Source organism: Hyperolius riggenbachi, chromosome 12 (assembly GCF_040937935.1).
Source record: "Hyperolius riggenbachi isolate aHypRig1 chromosome 12, aHypRig1.pri, whole genome shotgun sequence".
NCBI lineage: Eukaryota > Metazoa > Chordata > Amphibia > Anura > Hyperoliidae > Hyperolius > Hyperolius riggenbachi.
The window spans coordinates 197226972-197254502 of NC_090657.1; the positions used below are offsets into that span (position 1 = coordinate 197226972).

General features: G+C 44.9%; 1 protein-coding gene across 26 annotated transcripts in view; it reads right to left on the bottom strand.

Moving 5' to 3' along the window:
• Positions 1 to 3134: 3134 nt before the first annotated feature.
• The window catches only part of BCAS1 (brain enriched myelin associated protein 1), a 127166-nt gene continuing 102769 nt past the window's right edge, over positions 3135 to 27531 (bottom strand). For 21 of the 26 annotated variants that reach the window (XM_068263449.1, XM_068263462.1, XM_068263455.1 and 18 more), the window contains 6 exons: positions 24653 to 24703; positions 23422 to 23463; positions 19366 to 19515; positions 14607 to 14672; positions 11130 to 11429; positions 3135 to 6822 (listed from right to left, as the gene is read on the bottom strand). In XM_068263449.1, coding sequence (XP_068119550.1) covers positions 6748 to 6822; positions 11130 to 11429; positions 14607 to 14672; positions 19366 to 19515; positions 23422 to 23463; positions 24653 to 24703 — 684 coding nt within the window. In that variant the 3' untranslated portion in view covers positions 3135 to 6747. The remainder of the gene's footprint in view (positions 6823 to 11129; positions 11430 to 14606; positions 14673 to 19365; positions 19516 to 23421; positions 23464 to 24652; positions 24704 to 27531) is intronic. The other 5 variants (XM_068263458.1, XM_068263445.1, XM_068263467.1 and 2 more) reach the window with 4 other exon arrangements.

The following is a 27531-nucleotide window of genomic DNA, read 5'->3' on the forward strand; positions in this document are numbered from 1 at the left end:
TAAATGCAGTTGTAAGTAGCAATGTGGTGTCAGTGGTAATGCTAAACAGCAAATGATGATCGCATGAGATATTGGCCTCAATTTTGGTAGCTATGTGAGGCAAATATTTATTTGTAGGTAAAATACCTCATGCGGTATTTTCCTCTTCTTTTTTAGCAATTCTGAAAGATTTTTCTCAATTTCCGAACATGAGGTAAAACATGAGGTAAATGCATAAAGTGAGGTAAAACATGAGGTAGTTCAGCAGTAAGCATGCAGTAAATAAACAATAGCAGTCTTTAATTGGAAGAGGTTTGGTTTTTTTTGAGGGGTGTATTTCATTATGTAGCAACCTATGAAAAGTATATTTATAGGCATCCCTTATTAAAAAAAAAAATTCAGTAAATATTTGGAGTTTTATTTCTGCTATTCTTTTCTATTACACAGCCTGGATAGAGAGAACACTAAAACAGCAATAGGAACTGCAAAATGCATACAAATTGACTTTAGCTCCAGGTACAGGCAGGTCTTAGGCCTGGAACCCACCACAAAATGCTATCGCTAATCGCAATCGCTAGCGTTTTGTATGAGCAGTTTGCAAGCAATTTCATGAGCGTTTTCAGGAGCGATTTTAAAAGTGTATTCAATTTGCCAGCGGTTGTGTAGCGCTTAGCGTTTTAATTCTGATTGGTCCTTTCAATTAATTTTAATTTTGTTACAGTGTGCAGTAACTTCAAAACGCTAGCAAAATCGCTCTGTGCAGGTTTTGATGAGCGAATACGCCAGCGATTATATACTTTACATTGGTGAAACTCTAACGCTAAACACCAAAAATTCTGCATGTCCTGCGTTTTGCGATTTGGTAATCGCAATCGCTCCAGTGGAGTTTGGCCCATCCATTAACATTAGCTGAGCGTTTAGAGACATCGCTAGTGGTTTGTATCGCTCCCTAAATGCTCATAAAATCGCTCTAGTTGGTTCCAGCCCTTAGGGACCTTTTCCACCTGCAATCGCTAGCGTTCATGCTGAACGCTAGCGATTGCTGAATCGCAAAACCGGCGATTCCCCCGACGTTTGCGGCCGCGATTTTGCTATGCTTTGCACTGCATAGCAGAATCGCGGCAATTATCGCTCCGCCGCGCGTTCGCGTTCCCGACAAAAGCGAATCGCGGTAGTGGAAATGACCTACCGTGATTCCTATGTTAAAAAGCAAACCGTAGCGATTGTAAAATCGCTAGCGGTTTGCGGTTTTGCGATTCAGCCAGCGCTGGTGGAAAAGGGCCCTGAAACTGATTGGTAAATTATGTGCTAGCATGCCCCCTAATTTCCATAAGAATAGCTATTTTCAGTAAATTACCCCATGAATTACCTCATAAATTACCTCATGAGGTAAAACATGACTAAAACCTACCAGAATTGCTAAATGTCATTACCTCACATGAGGTAATTTGTTTGATAAACGTACCAGAATTGAGGCCAATGTCTTCAAAACTTCTGATCAACCAAAACATTGGATTGGATTGGTCAAATTGAATCAAAATAAAAAAATTGTAACGTGTGGCCACTTTAAGGTTTCACAAATCACTTCTGGGCACCAGATGGGACAGTTTTTATGGAAGTAATATCACCCATTCCAATATGCACAGAGAATAGTTGTTTGGTGTTGCAAAGTAAGTAGTTGTTATACTTGTAGGATATAACTAACAGCACACAGAGAGGAACAGGAATCGGTAGAATAAAGTGATCATTACTGCCTTTATTTATTATAGTCAGTCAAGTGTGAGCTGTGACAATATATCAACGTCTTCATGTGACACAATTTGGCTTCTGGCTGGATAATAATTTTGTTCCCAGTGGCTGATCCCTCTCTTTAGGGTGCATTATACGCCCATCCAATTTTGATTGGCCACTGACTGGCAAATTTTACCACCTCCATGTAGTATGGGATCTTACCTATACAATCTGTTCATAGTATTCAAAATCTGTTGGCTCTCATATTACATGGAGGTGATCAGATTGGCCAGTCAAAATTGGATGTGTACACATCCTTAAAGAGAACCTGTACTGGAAAAAGGGCCCCTGGGGGTTACTTATCTTGGGAGGGGGAAGCCTTTGGATCCGATTGAGGCTTCCCCCATCCTCCTCCGTCCCATGGTGGTTTCAACTGACTTTTACTGGATTAGCCATATGCTTGTTCCAGGGTTTTGACTCAGAAACTATGTATGCCAGAACATCAACAGGACTGCCAGGCAACTGGCATTGTTTACAAGGAAATAAATATGGCAGACTCTGGGCTCGATTCACAAAAAAGTGCTAACTCATTTAGCACGCCTAAAGCTTTTATTGATTGCACGCAAAGTTTAGCGCTGCGCGTGAAACATTTCACCGGGTGTGCCTAAAACATCGCACCGGGTGTGGCCGAAATGTCGCATAGTGCGCCGTGAAACGTGAGACGTTTCGTGTGCACCACTCAGCGCTATATTTCGCGCACGCTAACCTAGCTTGCAAAGCTTTTAAGGGCTTTAGGCGTGCTAAGTGGCTTTTAGGCGTGCTAAGTTAGCACCCTTTTGTGAATCAAGCCCATTATATGCCTCTCACCTCGGGTTCCCATTAAAGCACAGGTCAGAGGAAATTAAAAAAAATCTACTTACCCGGGTTTTCCTCCAGCCTCTGGCAGCTGCTATGTCCCTCGCCGCAGCTACAGTGTCTCAGGATCCCCTCCATTGGAGATGGTGACCTTACCAGGTCGGGATCTTCTGCTCCTGTGCAACCACGAGGCCACGCCGCAGAACTACTGCACAGAATGCTCTCAAGCACTGAAGCGTGACCACGAGTGGCGCGGCTGCACGCTCACACAGAAGATGCCGACCTGTGAAACTCGGCATCTCCAACAGAAGGGATCTTGGCACACTGGAGCTGCAGCGAGGGGCAGATCGGCTGCCAGAGGGTGGATGAAGCCCCGGGTAAGTATTTTTTTTAAATGTCCTCAGATGTGTCCTTTAAAAAAAATTGCATAACTCTGCATTCATTTGTTATGATATGTATCTCATTGACCACATGAGAAAGGTCAACCTCGGAAAGTACAGATTTCACCAAAGCAGATCAGATAAAAAATGCAGAGATCCCCCTCCAAACTTCAGGAAGCAGACACAACATATTTTGGAATAAAGTGGATTTATTGTATAATCTATGTACACCGAAACTACCTCATCTGAAAATGCAGAAAAGAGTACAGTGATTAAACACCAATCAGTTACATGAGAAATTCACAGAAATGACCTAACAAAATGCGGTTACCATAATAATGTCACAAGCTGCGGGATTATCAGTTATATGGTGGTTAGTGTGCATTAAGTAATTAATTGAGAGTTTACATTAGACTTCTTATTCTATGCTTTAAAAATCATGTTTTTTTTTCTTCAAATTATTATACAGTACAGCGATTTAGCATTGGATATTGTTGCCCATTACTGGTGCGTTTTTCAAATTTCAATCAAGATCTTTCAAACATTAAAAAAAAAACAAATCACATATTATATATTGTATTTAAGTTTCTGCTAATATAGCATCATTTACAATGATAACGTTCTGTGTCATTCATAACCTGCTGAGACTTTCTAAAAAGCAGTTTTATGTCGTGCGTTCCGTCTCCGATCCTTTTGTGTATTATGCAAAGTGGTGCTACATACGGTATTGTTTATATTGGCCATATATGGAAGGTAAAAGTGCAAAGGAGGTTCTGATTAGGGAAGGTCAATGAGATGCAAATCGTTCTGAGTTCATACAGGATGATGCAAATTCTGCATGCAAATCTATGCACATTGAAAATGAGCCAATCAAATCCTGCAAAGGTGCATAATCCTGTATGAACTCAGATCAATTTGCTTCTCATTGACCATCCCTAGCTCTGATTCCTTTCTAAAGCCCTGTACACTAGTGCTACACTAGATTAAAGTCAGCTGAGGCAGCCGATAACATCCGCACAATGACTGTCTGTTGACAGCAATCCAGCATGTGTACAGTCCTTGCCCAAAATCTGTCACAAAAAGAACAACAGGGTTTCGACCATCAGCAGTCCAGTGACTAGATAAACATGTTACTGCCGAATCTGTCCATGTCTAAAATAATATATTACGCCTGACAGTGTTCTCCCCAGAATTTTTTTCCAGCCGGGTGGCATGAAAAAGTAGCCGGGTGGGGCGAGATGATAGAATGCAGGGCCGGTGCTTCTCTGCACAAGTCTGCTTATAGTATAGCAGGAGGTGAGCCGATGACAGCCGGGTGGTCACCAAAACTAGCCGGGTGGAGCACCCAGCTAAAAGAGCCTGGGGAGAACACTGCGCCAGCATTGCCTCCACTCCACCTCCACACACTACATTTTCGGTGCAAAAAAAAAATCCTTGCAAATACCTTAATGTTGTGGTAGAAACTGCAATCATGTGACCATTTCTGCCCAAACATGGCTCCTTCTGAGTTTTATACGGGACCTATGACCATCATTCCAGATCTCTCCAGAATTTGCTTTTGTATGTAATATTAACTCACTGTATCTTTTTGTGAATAAATAGTATGTGTCATTATGTGCCATTAGTAAAAAGTTTTCATTGTGGGACTCTGCCTTGCCAAGACAGCAGAGGCTTCCGTACCTTTATGCTCTACACAGATATGTAACTTTGGACCATTTTGAACATAAACCATGTCTTTTTTATTGGGATCTTATTATCTAGTTTTAGGACTTGAAACAGATAACCCTTCAGATCATATCCATGTATAAATAATGAAAAGGGGTTTACAAAGAATAAAGCAGCAGTGCAGAGCCAGGAAGTGTGGCGACATCCATGGAGGATAGCACAAGGTACAGTAAACGATGCCAACCTAAGCACTAGAGTATGGAAGAAGACTATGGCTGCCTCCATCATGGAGAACTCACAAAAGGAAACTGTTCATTTTGGTGTTAGTGCGCCTCTTTAGGCTTTATCTTTTCGGCTGTTGGATTTCCTTTATCTGTTTTTTTAAGGTACATGTGAAAAGTTTGCTTACTGCATGATGAGTCCTTTTTAACATTTGCAGTTTTATTCATAATAATGAATTTAAAATGTAGTGAAAGGAGGTGGTAGTGTTTTGTGTTTTAAAGGGAATGCTAATTCCTTCCATTTCTAATAATTCTCTAGTTGAAGGCGCTTATTTATATCCGAAGAAGATCACCCCATTGGCTAACCTTATATAGCACTGTAATATAACCTACCTTTTGACAAAATGGGCCTAATTTACTATGGCCAGTTATCCCCATGGCAACATTATATGTGATTTAGCATTCTGAACTGGATTTTCCATGATCAGTCTCCTATTAGATGGTAAGGCCTTGTTCACATTATAAATCGCCAGCGCTGAGCAATTTATTGAGGTTTTTTTTAAGCGCTTTTCTAAGCACTTTTGCAAAGCGATTTGTTTTTTCACTTCCTGGCGTCAGTCAGGAAGTGAGCTCTTTCCCCCTGAAATCATTAAACACAATGTATTTATTCTTAAAAGCCCTCGGGAAATCACTATACAAAGCGCTTTTTCAAGCACTTTGCGATTTCCCTATACCTTCCATTGAGCGAAAGCGCTCAGAAAATGGTACAGGCAGCGCTTTTGCAAGCGGAAAGCCATTGAAACGCTCATATGTGAACACTATCATAGGGAATCATTGCACAAGCACTTTTGGGGTGATTTCTAAAATTGCCAGCGCTTACAAAAACCCACCAACGCTCATAGTGTGAACAAGCCCTCAATGTTTGCCTCTCTTACCTCTTGCGTCATACCGGAAAAATAACCCCCAACGCTTTAACCTTTTCTGATGAGTTATCACTCCTTGTCATTTTTTAACCTGATTAAATAACTTGATATAAAAAATAAACCTTTCTCCAGAGTCTTCTTGCAGGATATGTCTTCTCATTTTTTTTTTCAATGCCTTTTTAGTACATGGCAAGTGACAAGTACTAAAAAGTTGATAAGAAAAGTAACATTGAGCCTCAGTTAAATTGGCACAAGTTATTCTGAATATGTACCTGGGGGCTGAAAAAGATATTTTGTGGGTAAGATTCAAAAATGTCTCAAGTGAGAAAACTGTAAAAAAAAAGTTTAATGAATAAGGGGCCCATTTGAGAGGGAACTCGTGAAAGGCTCGGTGCATCAGGGCCATAGTGGGAGTTTTTGAAGGGTAGTAAATGAACAGTTGCATGACTGCAGTTTTATGCAGGTGCTCAGTGAGCTTTTATTGAAACAAACCCAACCTCCCCGGATTTATCTAAAAACCTCTTCTTGTGGCTCAGATGCTGCATGCAACTGTGATCACACAACCTCTACATTCTAAATCTCTTTCCAACCCTGTGATCTGATATGACGCAGTTGAAGGTGGGAAAACCTATTCTTTTAGTAGCTGAAAACTGTTAACTAATTCAGTTGAGGTTTGCTGGCTCATCTACGATATCCTCACTGGAGAGGCTTGGAGATCCCATAGATTTACATTATTTAACGTTATACCTATTATGACTATGACACTGCACACCCTGACCTCACACTTGCTGCAGACGTTTCAGATCTACGCTGTTACAATGTGTTGTTTATTTCACTCTGTGGTTTATGGATTTAGTGGATTTCACCTATTATTGGGTTCTGCCTGTTGGTGCTGCTGATTTGTGTCTTGTATTGAACTACCTCTGTACAAATTACACCTCAAATATACAGTAGCGGAATCTGTGGCTCTGCCCACATCAGACTGCATGGCCTTTACTTGGCTTTTTCCGCAGGTAGGATGGAGACCGGATCTGTCTGGACTTCTGCATCGCATAGCCGTTTTGGGCCCTGGAATGGAAGGAGAACATGTCATGTGACTTGTATAACATTGAGGTCATTTAAATCACGTTTACAGGTGATTCTAGGGGTACGAGAGGAAGCAAAGTAGTTAATGTAAGGACCAGTTCATCATGGCACGGAGCCTTACTGCTGCACAGAGGTGAACAGACTACTATTTCTGTTTCTGGAGACATTGGCATCAGTGGCGTAGGTTGGGAGCTCTGGGGACCAGTACAAGTTTTACATGAGACCCCCCCAACATTCTGTACATTAAAATTCATATGTCTCAACAAAACCTGCCAAGGACATCCACAGTATGAGAGGTGTAAGCAAAGGAGGGGAACAGTTTGCTAATGATTACCACTATTCAAAGTATATATATATATATATATATATATATATATATATATATATATATAGTGTGTGTGTGTGATCACTACCAGCATAGCACCATTTGAAGAGCTAATACTGCGGTTGAGGGAGGGCCCCTAATGGGCTCTTCTGGTCCAGGGGCCTTGGTGTGGTTGAAACCTCTGCATCCCCTATTGTTATGTCACTGATTGGCATACTGGAGGGAGTAGAGCAGAAAGTGGAGAGGAGGCAAGAAGAGGAGAGTGGAGAAGGGGGCAGAATGGGTGGATAGGATGAGGAGAACAAGTTTATAGGTGCAGAAGGTGAGTGGGTACAGGAGTACAAGAATGGGAGAGGGGGTGGGGCAAATGCAGGAGAATTTGGGCAGAGATGTAGCAGAAGGGAACAGTAGGTGAGGAATAGGAGGAGAGGATCAAAATGAGTTGGACCAGGAGAGGAGAATGTATTCAGAGAAGAGCCAGGAGGAGAATGCGGATGGAGGGGTAAAATGAAGGTTAGTGCAATGCAATAGGCATTGGAGGTGGAGAATGTTGGGAGAAAGGGGTGGTGTTGCTCTGGGCTACACAAATCCTCTGTATGCTTCTGAGCAGAGAAGACCATAGACACAGCCGCTGCTTCATCTCAGTGCAAAGCCTGCACCATGAGCAGAGAAGACCACAGACACAGCCTGCTGCTTCATCTCAGTGCAAAGGCTGCGCCATGAGCAGAGAAAACCACAGATACAGCCTGCTGCTTCATCTCAGTGCAAAGCCTGCACCATGAGCAGAGAAGACCACAGACACAGCCTGCTGCTTCATCTCGCTGCAAAACCTGTGCCACAGACACAGCCTGCCGCTTCATCTGGCTGCAAAGCCTGCGCCATGAGCAGAGAAGACCACAGACACGGCCTGCTGCTTCATCTCAGTGCAAAGCCTGCGCCATGAGCAGAGAAGACCACAGACACAGCCTGCTGCTTCATCTCGCTGCAAAACCTGTGCCACAGACACAGCCTGCCGCTTCATCTCGCTGCAAAGCCTGCGCCATGAGCAGAGAAGACCACAGACACGGCCTGCTGCTTCATCTCGCTGCAAAGTCTGCGCCATGAGCAGAGAAGACCACAGACACGGCCTGCTGCTTCATCTCAGTGCAAAGCCTGCGCCATGAGCAGAGAAGACCACAGACACAGCCTGCTGCTTCATCTCAGTGCAAAGGCTGCGCCATGAGCAGAGAAGACCACAGACACAGCCTGCTGCTTCATCTCAGTGCAAAGGCTGCACCATGAGCAGAGAAGACCACAGACAAAGCCTGCTGCTTCATCTCGCTGCAAAACCTGCGCCACAGACACAGCCTGCTGCTTCATCTCGCTGCAAAGCCTGCCCCATGAGCAGAGAAGACCACAGACACGGCCTGCTGCTTCATCTCAGTGCAAAGCCTGCGCCATCAGCAGAGAAGACCACAGACACTGCCTGCTGCTTCATCTCGCTGCAAAGTCTGCGCCATGAGGAGAGAAGACCACAGACACGGCCTGCTGCTTCATCTCAGTGCAAAGCCTGCGCCATGAGCAGAGAAGACCACAGACACGGCCTGCTGCTTCATCTCAGTGCAAAGGTTGCGCCATGAGCAGAGAAGACCACAGACACAGCCTGCTGCTTCATCTCAGTGCAAAGCCTGCGCCATGAGCAGAGAAGACCACAGACACAGCCTGCTGCTTCATCTCAGTGCAAAGGCTGCGCCATGAGCAGAGAAGACCACAGACACGGCCTGCTGCTTTATCTCAGTGCAAAGCCCACACCATGAGCAGAGAAGACCACAGACACAGCCTGCTGCTTCATCTCGCTGCAAAACCTGCGCCACAGACACAGCCTGCCGCTTCATCTCGCTGCAAAGCCTGCGCCATGAGCAGAGAAGGCCACAGACACGGTCTGCTGCTTCATTTTAGTGTGCCAAAGCCTGCGCCATGAGCAGAGAAGACCACAGACACAGCCTGCTGCTTCATCTCGCTGCAATGCCTGCGCCATGAGCAGAGAAGACCACAGACACGGCCTGCTGCTTCATCTCAGTGCAAAGCCTGCGCCATAAGCAGAGAAGACCACAGACACGGCCTGCTGCTTCATCTCAGTGCAAAGCCTGCGCCATGAGCAGAGAAGACCACAGACACGGCCTACTGCTTCATCTAAGTGCAAAGCCTGCGCCATGAGCAGAGAAGACCACAGACATGGCCTGCTGCTTCATCTCGCTGCAAAGTCTGCGCCATGAGCAGAGAAGACCACAGACACGGCCTACTGCTTCATCTCAGTGCAAAGCCTGCGCCATGAGCAGAGAAGACCACAGACACGGCCTGCTGCTTCATCTCGCTGCAAAGCCTGCACCATGATCAGAGAAGAGCACAGACACGGCCTGCTGCTTCATCTCAGTGCCATGTGACTTCCAACTATTTCTGTTTTTACATTTGATTTTCAACAACCTTATAAAGTCAATCTACAGGACATCTAAAGGACCACTATCGCAAAAAGTGTTCAAGTCCAAAAATACATGTAAACATACACATTTACAAATAAAAAGCACGTTTCTTCCAGTGTAAAATGAGCCATAGTAGAAACCTAACAGAATTGACAGGTTTGGGACTACTCCATCTCCTCATGGGGGATTCTCAGCATTTCCTTTATTCTTTACAAAAGCCGTCCCTGAAATGGATCTATACAAAAATTCAGGTCACCGCCTTGTTTGCACTCTGTTTTGGCAGATGGACTGAGCAACTCCCATTCACTAAGTGCTTTTGATTTTAACTACCTACTGTAAGTGACAGCAACATAGGAGAAAGGTAATTTATAGCTCATTTTACTCTGGAAGAATTGTACTTCTTATTTGTATCTTTACATGTATTTTAAATGTTACTGTTTCTGTGTTAGTGGTCCTTTACTATATATACTATATTTCTAGATGCTCTTTTCTGTATAATACTTAAGCATTAAAAATGAACGCAATGCAAAGGCAAGCAGTGTTTACATTACTAAATTTATATTAACATATTTAAAACAAGGTAAAGATTTCCATTTGAAGATGAATAAAAGTCTGTGCTTTCTGTTTTTATTTCAGCTTCCTACAAAGACTGAGAATGCTGGTTGGCCCATATTTCCAAACAGGAGCTCCAGCAGCATGATCTGCTTCTGGTGGTAAGACATCTATTGCCGTTAGGCCTGGAGCGGTTAGAAGGCAACACATTCCCAGGGACTTAGGTTAGGCTAATATTTTAGAGGAACATTTGTTTTTCATTATTGATCATGAAGGATTGCGTTGGCCAGCTAAAGTCACGTCTCCATGTGGCTGACCACTAGCCGCCAATCATATCACTTATACTTCTAAAACTCACAGGTTTCCATATTGGCAAGAGAAAACCAACCACAGCAGTGAGACCTCCTCTCCTGGGTCACATGACACTGTTATCTGAATAAAATAAAGCTGTGACTGGGAAAGACTAAGTGGGGTGGCTGGAGCCAGTCCTGCACAGACTCTTCCCTTTAGCTTCCCTTACACACACATCACAACATTACGAACATGGATCTAGGACAGTAGTACTAAGTGTTCCAGGAGATGGAGTTCTGCCACAGTAGTTTGTTTTCCAAAGTTTTAAATGGGGTGTGGAAGATTAAGGCCACAAGCTTAGCGGCTGAGGATCAAAGATCATGCAGCCTTCTGCTAGTGTAGTTTGAAATTGACTATACCCCCTTTCCAATCCAGACATGAGGTATTTGGTGAGATTACCTTTTTAGAACTTAGAGGTTGACTTGTGCTGTGGAATTACATTGTTCAGGTTTTACCTTGGGATGCAGGTGGACGATTGTTAATTGTATAATTACTTTTTTTTCATTATTTATCCTTATTGACACATATTATAGTGCTTAATCTTAATTAAGTTTTGTTTTATCCATAATTAATTCCAGCAAGGGAATTTGATCATAACTTACAATGGCTTTGAAGAAGCTACCCAAAGACTGCCTCTTCTCTGTCCTCTTCAGCTGGCTTTCCTTGGATGATTCAGCCCCATTCAGCACTGTTGCTGGTTCTGGAACTTGTACCTGAGATGATGCTGCTACATCCAGGCATTCTCTGCTCTCATGCTTGGTCAGTTTCTCTGATGAAGCCTTCTTCTCCTTGGCATTCTCCTTCATTTTCTGCAGCGGAGGAGCTGGTGGGGGTTCCACCACAGCTGTGACTACAGTCTTCTCTGTCTTCCCCAACTCCACACCATCGGAGATGTCCAGGGTCTACAAATATTACAACACAGGGTCAGTGTACAACAGGACTTGAGGCGTCGGGTCTACCATTCCAAAGCCAATATTTCAGCTTTTGATGAATGGTAATCTTATTTCTTATATTCTTCAAGGTTTTTCACATTGATATTTTTGCAAAAGTCTTCAGGTATGAACACATGCTGTAGCCATTAGTAAGAAGGTCTTCCTCTCCCCTGTCAATTTTTTAGTAACTTTATACCCTGGAAAATTCAACAGGAGGATTAGGAATATAATAAAGTAGATAAGAACATCCCATAGCTAGAAAATTAGCGTTGAGGTATGGCAGAGAGATCTTGCTAGGAGAGTCCAGAGGAGATCAAAACACAAGGGCAACTCACTCCGAAACGTAAAGTCTACAAGAATTGTATTGCCACTGACTATAAATAATTTCACTAGCTCGTGGATGTGCCATTTTCTTGAAAAGAGATGAAATTTGTTAATGTAAAGGATAGCTTTGTTTAAATGGAAAAGCCAAAGGTAGAGAAAACATGCAATTTCCCAAGAAGCCCTTTTCCTTAATTTGTAGTTAATTACTTTTCACTTCTCTTTGACCCCGAAAGACAATTCCAAATTTAGCTTCTTTGCAGCCATGACAAATATACACCAAGTTATGAAGTCCCAGATTTCTGTTTTCCTTTACTCTTCAGAAGTTCACATAGAATTTACAGTAATATTTCAGGCTGGGCCGGTTCTAGACTTTTTGCTGCCTGAGGCAAACTTGTGAGGATGCGCCCCTACCCCCCGATTTGGAATGATCGGACAGTACCCAACAATTTACTTCATTTAATGTTCTCATATGACATGCTGCAGCACAATAGCCCACTGGCTGTCTGTGACAAACAAACTGCTCACCCTCAGTCACTCCATTCCTCCTCAGGAAGGTTCACACAGTACAAAAATGCTGTCCCTGAAATCTCTGCGCCTGATGAAAAAGTTTCACCTTGCTTCATGAGAGAACCGGCCCTGATTTCAGGCAAGCTCTGCACTGTCTCTGGTGGTGATGAACATAAAATTGTCAGATTTAGGAAAGGGAAAAAATATAGTCAATCACCAGTTAATTACCTGGCAGCAGTTATAGGTATGTATATCCCGCAGACTCTGTGATGTGGCTAGAATGTTAGTGGAGTGCCTGGATGAAATTGAGGTGGCTAAATGCAACCAGCACCTCCTTATTGGAGTGTTTATTAGAGAATGGCATTCTACAGCAGCCACTCAGTGTACAATGCTCTTCAGCGTAGAGGTGTCCTTACACACAAAGGGAAAATCCCTCACCAGAGTGTGCTCTAGGTTTCTGCTGACAGACTTGGCTTTTAACCTTATTTTTGCCTTGATAAAGATATCCTGATTCCTGAGTGATCACTCTTTTTTTTTTGGCTTAATTTCTTTTCCTTTGTGGATGAGTGGAGATTTGCATGTTAAGCTGAATACTCACCGTAGCAGCACAGGGAGATGGATCCAGCGGCGTTCCTTGATGACGAGCGCTCCCTGATACATCATCCTGCCAGCTGGTATGTGCGACATGAAATGGACGTGAATGGGAAGTCAATCGATCGCGGCACTTTGTGCAGAGTTGTCGGGATATTAAAGATCAAATCCGCCATATTGGTCGATATCACCGTGTGTCGCTAAACATAGTTCGCATGATTGCGTGCCTGCATACATGTTGCAAGATCGCGGAAAAAAAACCCGCTGGTCATCGGAAAAATTGTTGGGAAAATCGCATAGTGGGTATGGGCCTTAACGACCAGCTAACGCCGATAGGCGTCGGTGGGTCATTAGTGGTATAGCATGGAATTTCCATGCCAGTTCACGGAGGCTGCCTCCGTGAACAGTGTGCGAGCCGCCGATCGCGGCTCGCACGCATAATGTAAACACGCAGGGAAGAAATCCCAGCTGTTTACATCAATACGGCGCTGCTGGGCAGCAGCACCATGACGTAGATCGGCGATCCCCGGCCTCTAATTGGCTGGGGATCGCCGTCATCTGATAGGCAGAAGCCTATCCTATCAGGCGCAGGACGGATATCCGTCCTGGGCCGCTCAGAGGGGAAGGGAGAGGCAGGGAACGGGCGAGAGGGCGGAGAACGCTGTGGAGGGGGGCTTTGAAGAGCCCCCCCGCTAAACAAATACAGCCAGCTGCGATCAGACCCCCCCCCCCCAGCAGGACATCCCCCTAGTGGGGAAAAAAGGGGGGTAGTCTGATCGCCCTGCTGCACTCCTGATCTGTGCTGCGGGCTGTAAAGCCCACGCAGCACCGATCACTGAAAAATCCCCTGGTCCTTAAGTGGTTATTAAGCAAATTCTCTGCTCAACATCATTGTAGGTTTTCTGCTTGTGTCTACTTTTACAACCTTGGGAGTGATAAAGTACCCATGCAGACCCTCCCTTTAACTACAGGATGTACCTGTGTGACTTTCACACATTAGGTACAGATGAGAGAAAACTACTAGGAGAAAAGGAATCCACAGTGAGCATCGCTGCACACTACGTCACAGCATGCCACAGACTGAGAGAAAGAGCCCGCAGTGACAATCGCTGCGCACTAGGTAACAACATGCCGCAGACTGAGAGAAAGAGCCCACAGTGACGATCACTGCACACTACGTCACAACATGCCACAGACTAAGAGAATGAACCTACACTGACAATCGCTGCACACTATTCACAGCATGCCGCAGACTGAGAGGAGCATAAATGAACTATAAATCTAAAAATGTCCCTGGACTGCTTACCCATTGTACTCCTACCCCACTGCCTTCCATATCCCCATTTCCCCTTGCTTTGGCAATGTCTGTATGAATCTTGGTCAGGCCAACAGAGCTGTTTTTGAATTGATTTGATCATGGGCAGTCTCTGCAAGTGGTGAACAGAAGCTGGTAAAAATCTGCATTAAAAATCAGTTCAATCCGTGAAATGTAAAGAGCAGACCTGGAGAGATATTTTTCTTAGCAAACCAAAAGCTTTAATTTACATAAGAATCTTCAACTTCAAGAAAGCCTAAGACTAAAGCATTGATTTTTTTTTCATAAATTTGATTTGGTTATTGGATTTTCACAGTGAGATCATTGAATATAATCTTGTTGTTTATTGGTGATTTTAGGAAGCAGAGGACCGTCACCACACCAAAGTCACCTGGAGTTTCCACACTTACTGGTGAGTCTTTGCTTTTCCCATTAACTTCTTCTGAGGGGATGTTACTGGGGTCACCAATCACTGACTACAATAACAAACCAGTCTTGTTTCAGCTGTTACTTTTAGTGAAGGAAAAACATTAGCAGCAGAAAATGAACCACGCATTACCATTTTATAACTCCCCTACTGACCTCTGCACTTCATACATACCTTTTCCCCTGATTCCAGTGTATACAGATTGTTCTTTTATGTGTCTGAGACTTGGGAGGGCTGATTTGCTAAGCCTCCGTTTACAATCATTCACCATGTGATCCCATTCAATAGGCAGAGAACAGTAGATACTGTGATAAGATCCATCAATAGAAATAGGAATGTGTGTATGGATCTATAGCAGTGCTTGTGTGGCAGTACAGTTCAATGCCTGGCAAGTACAGTTTGAATTGTTCAAGCAGGAACCTTCAAGTATGTTCATGTGTGCAGTATGAGGAAAATGAAATGTAGAAAATAAATAAGTGTGACCCTTTTCCCCCAGAGGTGCTATGCGGGATAGTGGTCAGCAATGAACGGGACCTGCGAGTATGTACCTTTCTATTCCATTCTAGCCCTTAAAGATTCCAACCAGCTCAAGGAGGGGTTAGACTTGGGACGCAAATCTAAACTTTCCTAAAGTTGAGGGAAAAAAATGTCTGTTACCTGCATTGTCCCACAAGCAGGTGGGGTAATAAGAATAATCCAGTGAGAACCAACAAAGGGGTACCAGCATTTAACTTGAGCCAGACGGGCAGCGATGAAGGGAGTTGGAGAAGAGTCTCCATTTCCTCACTGGTACATTGTCGCTCAGAGAGGAAAATTCCGGCACTGCCATTATTCTAAAGTTAGCAAGTCCACAATAGATCAAACAGTGAGTGCACACCAAATTCCTGCCAGGTTCTAGACTCCACAAACTTCAAAGTGGTGCAACATCCGGTTGAAGATAAGCAGCATCATAATTTTCAACATAGAGAAAGAGGGACCAGGAGCAACACACTTGTAATATTTAAAACTTGCAAAACTTTACTTCAAAAAAATCTTCTTAAAACATGGCAGTAGTAAAATCCAAGGTCTTGATAAAGCCTCTATTGGGGGGCGAAACGATTGTCAACCGTGTTCCTCCTGCACCTCCCACTGGCTTGGTACACCTTGCTGCAATTGTGTCTGATGGATGTGATAAGTATTGTTTTGCCATTTTACTACTGCCATGTTTTAAGAAGATTTTTTTGAAGTAAAGTTTTGCAAGTTTTAAATATTACAAGTGTGTTGCTCCTGGTCCCTCTTTCTCTATGTTGAAAATTCTAAAGTTATAATTTCTCCGAGAAGCCATTGTTTACATTTTACAAACTACCTCTCCCTCCCACAAGTCTCTTCCATGAAAAGTTGCATTTTGGGTGCTCAGTATTAGTGATGATCAAACGTTTGCCTTCGGTACAAATCTGTAAGGACCCAGGAAGTAACAGGAATTTAGCCAATTAAAGCCTGTAGCTGCTAGCTAATTTCCCATCTGGAAGCTAATTTATCAACAACTGCAGGCTTTGATTGGCTCGGCTCCCTTCCCTTCATCTGTAAATCCTCTATAAGTAAAATGTGCATGTTTGCAGCCTTTTTTTTAGCTCATCAATACCGTGGATGTTAGGAAATCCTAGTTTTAACACAAAACTTAGAATAGAACTTGAATAGATTTTTTTACTATGTAATTCAGAAAAACACTTTCTGGACAAGATTTTCAGTATGGAACATTCTGCCTATGGGTCTTCAACTACTGCTGCTATTTTCTTTCTCTGACTGTATCATTGGTAAATGACGTGTCCCATTTTTGTGAAAACATACGCTAAATCGAATCTTTTTAGTCTATTTATCACTGCTATTTTAGTTTGAGTTGGTTTTGAATTTCTGATTTACTTTCTTTTCTTGTGTATTTTTAGGTTTTCAAAGCTTTTCTTATTTTGAGGCTCTAAAATGTATTTCTTAATAAAAAGTCCAGCTCTGCCACTAGAGGGCGTAAGGTGTGCAGTATACCACATGCAACCATCAAAATGTGGCACAACCGCCACATACAAATGTGATATATTAACCACTTGCCGACCGCACGCTTATACCGTGCGTCGGCAAAGTGGCAGCTGCAGGACCAGCGACGCAGTACTGCGTCGCCAGCTGCAGGCTAATTAATCAGGAAGCAGCCGCTCGCGCGAGCGGCTGCTTCCTGTCTATTCACGGCGGGGGGCTCCGTGAATAGTAGTGATGGGTCGTTCGCGAACGAGCCGGCTCTGAGAGCCGGCTCTTTGAAGTGAATCAGAGGAGCCGATGCTCACTCTGAGAAGAGCCGATGCCTCAGCCGCCCCTTTTAGCTCTGCTTTGCTCCGTAATAAAGGGCGCTGAGGCATTCTGGGAGATGTAGTCCTCCTCTTGCAGCTTGTAGGAGTGTTTGGGGCGGAGCAGAGCAGTAGCAGGAGGGATTGCACCAGTCAGAGAATCTGTCTGGAGTTGGCATGGAGATGGGGGCGGGGCTTTTAATCCGATTCTGTGTGGTGTCTAGTGATATTTAATGAAGAGCCGATTCAGAGCCATAAGAGCCGGCTCTTTAATGGGAGCCGATTCAGAAGAGCCGATTCTCTGAGAAGAGCCGGAATTCCCATCACTAGTGAATAGCCTGCGGGCCGCCGATGGCGGCTCGCAGGCTAATCCGCTTTGTTTACATTTGTACGGCGCTGCTGCGCAGCAGCGCCGTAAGGCAGATCGGCGATCCCCGGCCAATCAGCGGCCGGGGATCGCCTCCATGTGACAGGGGACGTCCTGTCACTGGCTGCACAGGACGGATAGCGTCCTGTGCAGCCTCGATCGCCGGGGGGGGCAGCAGGTAGGAGAGGGAGGGGGGAATTTCGCCGCGGAGGGGGGCTTTGAGGTGCCCCCCCCCCCCGCATCACCCAGCAGGCAGAAGAGATCAGACCCCCCCCAGCACATCATCCCCATAGGGGAGAAAAAAGGGGGGCAATCTGATCTCTCTGCCTGCTACCTGATCTGTGCTGGGGGCTGCAGAGCCCACCCAGCACAGATCAGTAAAAACAGCGCTGGTCCTTAAGGGGGGGTAAAGGGTGGGTCATCAAGTGGTTAAAGCATACTTTTTAGACTGTATAGTGATCTTTTTTTTTTAGGTTTATATTTTCATGTGTTAGGTCTCTCATGTAAAATAGGCCTTTTTATTACACTATCAATGTCATTATTGGCATTGTTGTATTCAGAACTAAATATCTTGCTGATACTTATAAGACACACATGCTTGTGCAAAAGCTTTAGGTATTTGAGATAAAATGCTTTAAACTAAATAATAAAATTGTTTTTATTTACCAATTAGCTGTACTCCAAATGATGTGCAGAAGGAAGGAAATTAAGTAGGGGAATATATTTTTTATATTCTCTGAGGTTACTTAGCACAGAGAGAGCCGTCTTATGGCTTCTCCCTGCATTCAAATGAAGCACAGCTGTTTCATATGTACTCCTTACAGTAGTAAGTAAGGGGACCGCCAACAATGTCACTGGAACTTGATGTGGGTATAGTGGCCGTCTCTACCCATATTTTTAAAGCAGGCTCACTTTACAGTATTTTTTCAACAAGTACCAAAACGTTTTGCACAGAACTGTATGTATGAGGCTGGTTTCACAGTGGGACGTTGCGTTTTAGGGGATGTTATAGGTCGCATAACGTGCCCCTAACGCAACGCCTGGTGGTGTTGGAGCAGGACGCTACCAAGAGCCGCGTTACAAGCAGCTCTTGGTGCGCCTGCTCTGTTGGAGGCACTGCGGAGACCACGTGAGCGGAGCTCTCCGCATCACGTGGTCCCGCCAGCCAATCCGCGGCCGCTCCAGGATGTAAACACTGCAAGTGCAGTGAATAATAAGTAGCCATGTGCCTGGCTACGTAGCGGCCTCTCCCCGCCTCCTCTCCGCCCATAAATTGAAAAAAAACAACCCCTACTGAGCATGTGCAAACCGTTTAACGTGGCTTATCCGCGTGTAAAGTACTGCATGCAGTACGTTATGTAGACGTGCTGCGTTACACTGTAACGCAACGTGGGCACTGTGAACAGCCCATTGATTTTTCATTGCTGTGCGTTGGGGTGCGTTACAGGCTGCTCTAACGTGCGCCTGTAACGTCCCACTGTGAAACCAGCCTAAATGTGTATTCCCTTTCGTAAAAGTGTTTTTGTATTTTTGTTTTAGGAAGTATTAAATGTGAATGTTTCTTAGTTTGGAGGATCTTCACCTTCAGATCTGACGGACAACCTCCATAAGTACAGACAAGTTATTAGGTTATTGCTGTGTGGTAAATTGAAGATAAGACTTAAAGGAAAACTATCGATTAACATGGTTTTTTTTAAATCTGGGATTGAGAGAATTCCCGAAGTGCTGGTAAATAAAGATGTATACATTTCATTTGCTTATCTTTTTTATTTACTGTAACAAATTCCTTCCACTCTGAACTGACGGCAGTCTGCTCTAATCTGACAGCAGAGTGAGCCATGAGGGGAGGGGAATTCTCGCACAGTGCATCTGTTAATCCTGTGTGTGTGAGAGAAAGTCCTATGTCCTTTGTCTCTGACAGAAGTGTCTGAATAGAGCAGGGGAAATGTAACTTGTTATAAACATTTGTAATTGTCTGTGACACCACAGCTTTTCATACTTTGTTTTGCTTTCAGGGAAACCGTGTGTGTTACAGCAGAATGATGGAGATACTGGAGGCCTCTTACCAGCTGCTTAAAAAACATCATGATCTTGGGTTTGGTGCTCTTCCCCTCCTCCGGCTTCTTCCCCTCTGGAGATTTGCCTTCTGCGGTGCTGCCACTTCCTTTGGCTTTGCTGTCTGGTTTGGCAGACTGCGATTCAGCTTCTGTTGAACTCTGGAAGGTAACATTCAAATAATATTGATTTTTTTCATGTTCTTAATAATGAAATACAGTTTGATTTGGTGTCCCACAAGAAGATGGGGTTGAAGGTTCATTCCAGGAAGATAAAACTGGGTTTAATAAAGAGCAACTATCCTCTATACAAGTCATGTGTTGCCAAAACATTTCCCCAATTACTGACAGTGACCTCTGTTGCTGTAGAAATATCCCCTGTATTAGTGCTACCTAATATAATATTGTAATATTATAGTACAGTAGAAACAAAACAGGAAATTCTTGCACTACTACAAGGCTTCTTGCACACTACATGCGATTCTGATTTTTTTATATAATCTGATTTTTGATTCCGATTAAAAAACATAGCAGCATGCCGAACACTTTTTTTAAAAAACAATTATTTAAGAATTAAAATATATAATTAAATATTATAAGTAAAAATAAGTAATTGAATACAGAAAGATTCCATTGACATAAAATAAGTAACACTACTCATATTGTTATGGAGAACTTAGCTGGAATTATTACACATAGTTTCTTTATGAACCTCTTTACATAAGTGGGCTGTCTTAATTAGGAGGTCATGCCTCTCATACATCTTTTTTAAGTATTAAAAGTGAACCCAAGGTGGGTTCACTTTTATGTAAGCTGCCATATTTGTTTCATTTTAAACAATGCCAGTTGCCTAGCAGCCCTGCTGATCTATTTGGCTGCAGTAGATGTTTGAATAACACCAGAAACATGCATGCCACACTAATCTGGTCAGATCTGACAATAATGTCAGAAACACCTGATCTACTGCATGCTTGTTCGGGGTCTATGGCTAATAGTATTAGAGGTAGAGGATTATCAGGACAGCCAGGCAACAGGTATTGCTTAAAAGGAAATAAATATGGCAGCCTCCATATAACTCTCACCTCGGGTTCACTTTAATGTCTTTTATCATCATTGGATTTCTCTTCAACAAACGTATAGTTCATATTGCTTTAAAGTACACCTGGAGTGAGAGGGATATGGAGGCTGGCATGTTTATTTCCTTTTAAGCAATACCAGCTGCCTGGTAGTCCTGCTGATTACCTGCCTCTAATACTTTTAGCCATAGACCCTAAACAAGCACTATATGCCTCGCAATTCAGGTTCTCTATAAACTAAGCATAACCCTTTCCACAAATGTCGAGATCAGGACACGATCCCTGGGGTGACACCGGGACAATTCTGTACCCAAGTTTGTATCAGTGCATCGTTCTGATACAGCCAAGTGACACATTCTGTCACTATGAAGGGAAGAGGTGGCTCTGCACACAACGGAGTGGCTTCTGGCAGAGAGGAACAATACACTTGGCTGTTCGGATCTTTAAGCGATATATATGTGACACTTATACACATGATAGATTTTTTTTTTTTTTAGATTTTCAGCTAAGATGGTGCCACGGTCACCTTGGGCAACTTCAATCTACTGTGTATGAGGGGTAACCTTTCACACTGCTTACATGGGATCACACCATTCTACAGGCTCTGTTCTAACACTGTGAGGTATTAGTAATGATAATTGCGCAAAAGGTGGATCAGCGCATCACCAGGCCGCCTCCGAATGGCCTCGAATCAGAGGTGCGCTGAGCCCCCCCAGAAACTGCAAACGCACCTTGAACCCAAACAGAAGCTCTGCATATACACCAAAAGCAAAGCTGTTAAGTGGGAGCAGCTGACCAAAAATGAATTAAATTAGTACATGGCAAGGAAAAATGAGTAATGATAACTGCTTTACTCCTTCAGCATCATGTCCCATTTCACTGATAACTGTGCTTACAGCCTTAAAGAGAGTCAGACATACTATCTCAGAAAAAAACAACACATATATAAGTAGATAAATACTTGCTTTACTTACATAACATATGTATTGCACTGTCCACGTTTTGATTTTAGTGATTTTTCTATAGTAAAAAGAGAGAAAATTCTTCTTAGGATTTTTCATTTTAACTGCGTCTATCTTGAAGCCAATTCTGATGTAATTTCCTCCCTTACTCTCCTCTGCCTGATTGTATATGCATTACCCGCCCTCCTCCCAGTCTTCAGGCACTCCCACCCAGTTCTGCAACAGAAAGTGCATTGTCTCAGCAGGAGAAATATTGTCCAATCAGAGAGGGACAGAAGTGTGGGAGGGTAAACCGGGAGGGAAGAGGCTTCAGCCAATCAGACTGCATTAGTTAAGTCTGAGGGGAAAGTAAAGAAGCAAAAAAAGACAACCCAGCATGCAGCCCCCCCCCCCCGTTAGGTAGTATAATTGCCCCCAGTGTAGGTAGCCTGGTGGGGGTAGCAGCCAGGAAGGGGGAGCAGCGGGCACATGTGGCAGCGGCTCAGACCCCTCCCTCACCTGGGGCTCCCCCGTCTGCGCTCCCCCTCCAGCTATTTGCCCAGCATTACTGTCAGAGAGGATCAGGGAAGCAATAGCTCACCTCCTTCCGATCCAGGCGTTGCATTCCATCACTCGCATCACTTCCTGCAAAGCCTCCAACTGTACTGTGGAAGTCTAACCCCCCTCCCCACCACTGTGCTGCTGCTCCCCCTTCCTGGCTGCTACCCCCTCCGGCTTGGTGCCCCCCACGGCCAGGGGGGCGCCGCCTGAGGAACCTGCCTCACCCCACCTCACGGGCAGCCCAGGGCTGCCAGTATGCCCTGCAACTTCCTTTGTGTGGTACCACATAAGAGCCAGGGAAACTGGGAAATGTTGTTTTATGGATAAGAAAAGTAAGAGTGATTTTTACCTTTTGGATTGCCCGCTTAGCATCCGTATTACTTCTTTACCAGATAAAAATAAAGAATTGATTTTTGATTTTAGGCCTGACAGTTAGGGCCTGTACACACTGCTGCACTTGCGCTGCGCTTTTCAAATCGCATGCGCTTTTTAATCGCAAGGTCTTTTGAAAAATAATGAAAATCGTGAAGACCTGTACACACTGGTGCGATGTGCTTTTTCTATTCTCATAAAGGCTTGCGATTTAAAAATCGCATGTGATTTTAAAAGCGCAGCAGTGTGTACAGGCCCTTACACTTTAAGTACAGTTTTCTTTTGAGAGCTCTCCTTTCCCAAATTCTTCCCTAATGGTATTAATCACTTTTCACCAGGGATGGGCTTTCGGGTACTGAAGTACCCAAATTCGGAATTCTAATGAATATTAATTACTGCACCTGTGACCGCAGGATGGGGGAGGGGGGGGGTTGTTGACTTACCCTGGGATCCTATGCGTGTCACCGCTGTAATACTCAACCTATGGGACGCATTCCACCACTCACTACCGCACTTCGCACTTTCTCCTTCCGCCGTAAAGAGGACGTGCAGTAGTGAGTGGTGGAACGCGTCCCATAGGTCGAATATTACAGTGGTGACACGCATAGGATCCCGGACTTCTGGGCAACCCCCCTATCCAACGGTCGCAAGTGCAGTAATTCATATTTATTGGAATTCCGAATTTGAGTACTTCAGTACTCGAAAGCCCATCCCTGCTTTTCACACCCTCCCTGTTATAGCCAGGAAGAGGAGGAGCAGCCGAGAGTCATGTGGTGATCTTCATAACAATCAGTGATATCCCTGATGGCATTCTCAGGCCGCAGCTTGTGTTAGTAGGGTGGGGAACAGCAGTAGTTCCTGACAAAGGCTCAAGCTGATAGAAGTCTCACTTCTCTGGCTGCAGTCTGTGTTAGCAGGTGGGGAACACAGATGCAGAGCAGCAGCAGTCCCTGATGAGAACAGTCTATAGTTTTTCAGCACATTAGTACTCGCTATGATACTAGTTGAAGGCTGGACTTGTGCACAGTATAGTAAACACCAGACTATCTCACTATGTGCACATCAGATGAAATTACATTACAAGCACTGCTACAGAAGAGGTTAATAGGGGCACTTACAGTCTCTGTTAGTTGCACAGTCACTGCTTCCTCCGTGGGGGACTGATGAGGAGAGAACAACAGAGTTAGTTGGGAAATGAGTGTGGGGACCTGGAAAGTGAGATGAATATGGGAGCCATTGTTGGCTACTTGTCCCCAGTTGTACTGATCCTTCAGTGTCACCCACAACAAGCATGACCACTGAAGCCAGCAGGACAGCGGGGGAATAAGTATGGCAGCCTCCATATTCCTCTCTTTTCAGTTAGCATTATAATTAGTTGCAATCTGTAAAGAGGCACATTTAGTAGGTACCAGTATATAGTTGCCAACAGTTGTCTATTCCGTGTGCCACAAGCTGAATTCTCATCATTGCTTGAAGACCACGGCATGTTCAGCAAGTATTATCCATCCTCAGGACTTTACTGCAGTCATTTATCATCATCATTATTCACCTCATTTTGTATCATGGGATTCAATTAAGTTGCTGAAACCAAAAGTTTCCTTTAAAACTTGCCAAGTTGTGCCCCATGGCTCTCTAAGGAAGAGCAAGTACCGGACAAGTAATCAATAGTCAATCAAATGTAGCTGCTGTTTTTGATTGGACAATCTCCAAGCTGCATAAAAAGTTTGCACCAACTTGGAAAAATGTGCCTCTCATTGACCATCCCTGTGAAGGTTGGAACCCACTAGGCGCGCTTACACCTGCTTCCAATCAGTGGAGATTAGAAGCAGTTGGGCAGTGATAAATGCAGTGTTACCCAACTGCCATGAATGGCCAACAAACATTCCACCTTTAGGTCGATCAGATTGGATGGCATTACTGATCAACAACAGCAAATGATGCATTTTGCGAATTGATTCTATCTGAAATAATCGCACTGGTTATATTTCCTCTATCCCTATGCAGCTTCACCTATCTCAGTGATCTGCAAACTTGGCTCTCCAGCTGTTAAGGAACTACAATTCCCACAATGCATTTGCCTTTATGAATCATGACTGTGGCTGTCAGACTCCTGCAATGCATTGTGGGACTTGTAGTTCCTTAACAGCTGGAGAGCCAAGTTTGCAGATCACTGACCTATCTCATAGCTGCAGAGAGGAGACACATTCTAGTTACTTGTTGGGATTTTAGATACAGCTGCTGCCTCACCAGTTATTCCTCCATGGTTTATCATCTTATTTATGTGTTACCATTTTCCTCTCTGATTTGAGTATCTATGTTGGAAGTCATTGGATGGATACACCAACTTACATTATCCTGGCTTTTAGCAGGTGGAGGAGGCGGAGGGTCCCCTTTAAAAGACTGGAGAGAGAGTCAGTGTTAGTGAGTTACGTGTATCTCCAAAACACAGATCAGGGATTCCTAACTGCAGTAAGTAGATAAAGTATGAAAAGAAGGGAAATGCAGGGCTACTTACAATGGGGCCCCTCAGCAACATTGACCTAGGGGCCCCCTTGACAGACCTGACCTTCCCCTTCCCTAAAGCAGCAAAAGGGGACCCTTGGTTAATGCTAAATCCCCCCCCCCCCTCCCGAGCCCCCAACCCAGCTGCTGGGCCTCCCCAGGTCACCACCAAAGTTAACCTCGGCAGGGTAATGTCACACCTCTCCCGGTAGGCTCTCTTCTCTGTCAGTCCATGGCTTTGTGCTCTCCATCTTCATTCTGGCAAGGGCGTCTCTCCTTTCCCCAGCGCATGGTATTATGTAATAATACGCCAAGAGCACAGAGCCACGGAATGACAGAGTGAGACAGCACAGAGCCACGGAATGACAGAGGAGCACACACAGAAGGACAGGTGAGGTAGCACAGAGCCACAGAATGACAGAGGAGGACACACAGAGGGACAGGTGAGATAGCACAGAGCCACAGAATGACAGAGGAGCACACACAGAGGGACAGGTGAGATAGCACAGAGCCACAGAATGACAGAGGAGAACACACAGTGGGACAGGTGAGACAACACAGAGCCACGGAATGACAGAGGAGCACACACAGCGGGACAGGTGAGAGTGCACAGAGCCACAGGATGACAGGAGCACCCACAGCGGGACAGGTGAGAGAGCACAGAGCCACGGAATGACAGAGGATCACACACAGCGGGACAGGTGAGAGAGCACAGAGCCATGTAATGACAGAGGAGCACACACAGAGGGACAGGTGAGACAGCACAGAGCCACGGAATGACAGAGGAGCACACACAGCCGGACAGGTGAGAGAGCACAGAGCCATGTAATGACAGAGGAGCACACACAGAGGGACAGGTGAGACAGCACAGAGCCACGGAATGACAGAGGAGCACTAATAGCGGGACAGGTGAGACTCTGCTCTGCCAAAGACTCTGTGGGCCCCCGGGGAATACAATAAGGTTGGGGGGGAGGGTGTCAGCTGCCTTGAGGCCTTTGAGCAATTGCCCAGGTTGCCCATATGGTAGTACTGGCCCTGGTGAAATGGAATGTACAGATTTAAGTTATTAGATAAAACCTGTATTGTGAGGGATATGGAGACTGACATCTTTATTATTTTTTAATTTGTGCCAGTTACTTGTCTGGCATTAATTCTTTTTAGACTGAATCTGAAACAAGCATGCAGCCAGTGATGTCACTCTCGAGTTAGACTGCTTGACCTGGAACAATCATGCAGCCAGCGGTGTCACATGTCAGTTATATTGCGGCACCTGGCAGAAGCATGCAGCCAGCGGTGTCACATGTGAGTTATATTGCCGCACCTGGTAGAAGCATGCAGCCAGCAGTGTCACGTCAGTTATATTGCCGCACCTGGCAGAAGCATGCAGCCAGCGGTGTCACATGTGAGTTATATTGCCGCACCTGGCAGAATCATGCAGCCAGGGGTGTCACATGTGAATTATATTGCGGAACCTGGCAGAAGCATGCAGACAGTGGTGTCACATGTCTGTTATATTGCGGCACCTGGCAGAAGCATGCAGCCAGCTGTGTCACATTTCAGTTATATTGCGGCACCTGGCAGTAGCATGCAGCCTGCGGTGTCACATGTCAGTTATATTGTCGCACCTGGCAGAAGCATGCAGCCAGCAGTGTCACATGTCTATTATATTGCAGCACCTGGCAGAAGCCTGCAGCCAGCAGTGTCACATGTCAGTTATATTGCGGCACCTGGCAGTAGCATGCAGCCAGCGGTGTCACATGTCAGTTATATTGCGGCACCGGGCAGAAGCATGCGGCCAGATGTCACATGTCCGTTATATTACTGCACCTGACAGAAGCTTGCAGCCAGCGGTGTCACATGTCAGTTATATTACTGCACCTGACAGAAGCATGCAGCCAGATGTCACATGTCCGTTATATTGTCGCACCTGGCAGAAGCATGCAGCCAGCTGTGTCACATGTCTGTTATATTGCCGCACCTGGCAGAAGCATGCAGCCAGCGGTGTCACATGTCAGTTATATTGCTGCACCTGGCAGAAGCATGCAGCCAGCGGTGTCACATGTCAGTTATATTGCGGCACCTGGCAGAAGCATGCAGCCAGCGGTGTCACATGTCAGTTATATTGCTGCACCTGGCAGAAGCATGCAGCCTGCGGTGTCACATGTCAGTTATATTGTGGCACCTGGCAGAAGCATGCAGCCAGCGGTGTCACATGTCAGTTATATTGCGGCACCTGGCAGAAGCATGCAGCCTGCGGTGTCACATGTCAGTTATATTGTGGCACCTGGCAGAAGCATGCAGCCTGCGGTGTCACATGTTCGTTATATTGCGGCACCTGGCAGAAGCATGCAGCCAGCGTCGTCACATGTCAGTTATATTGCCGCACCTGGCAGAATTATGCAGCCAGCTGTGTCACATGTCAGTTATATTGCTGCACCTGGCAGAAGCATGCAGCCAGCAGTGTCACGTGAGTTATATTGCGGCACCTGGCAGAAGCATGCAGCCAGCGGTGTCACATGTCAGTTATATTGCCACACCTGGCAGAAGCATGCAGCCAGCGGTGTCACATGTCAGTTATATTGCGGCACCTAGCAGAAGCATGCAGCCAGCGGTGTCACATGTGAGTTATATTGCCGCACCTGGCAGAAGCATGCAGCCAGCGGTGTCACATGTCAGTTATATTGCGGCACCTGGCAGAAGCATGCAGCCAGCGGTGTCACATGTCG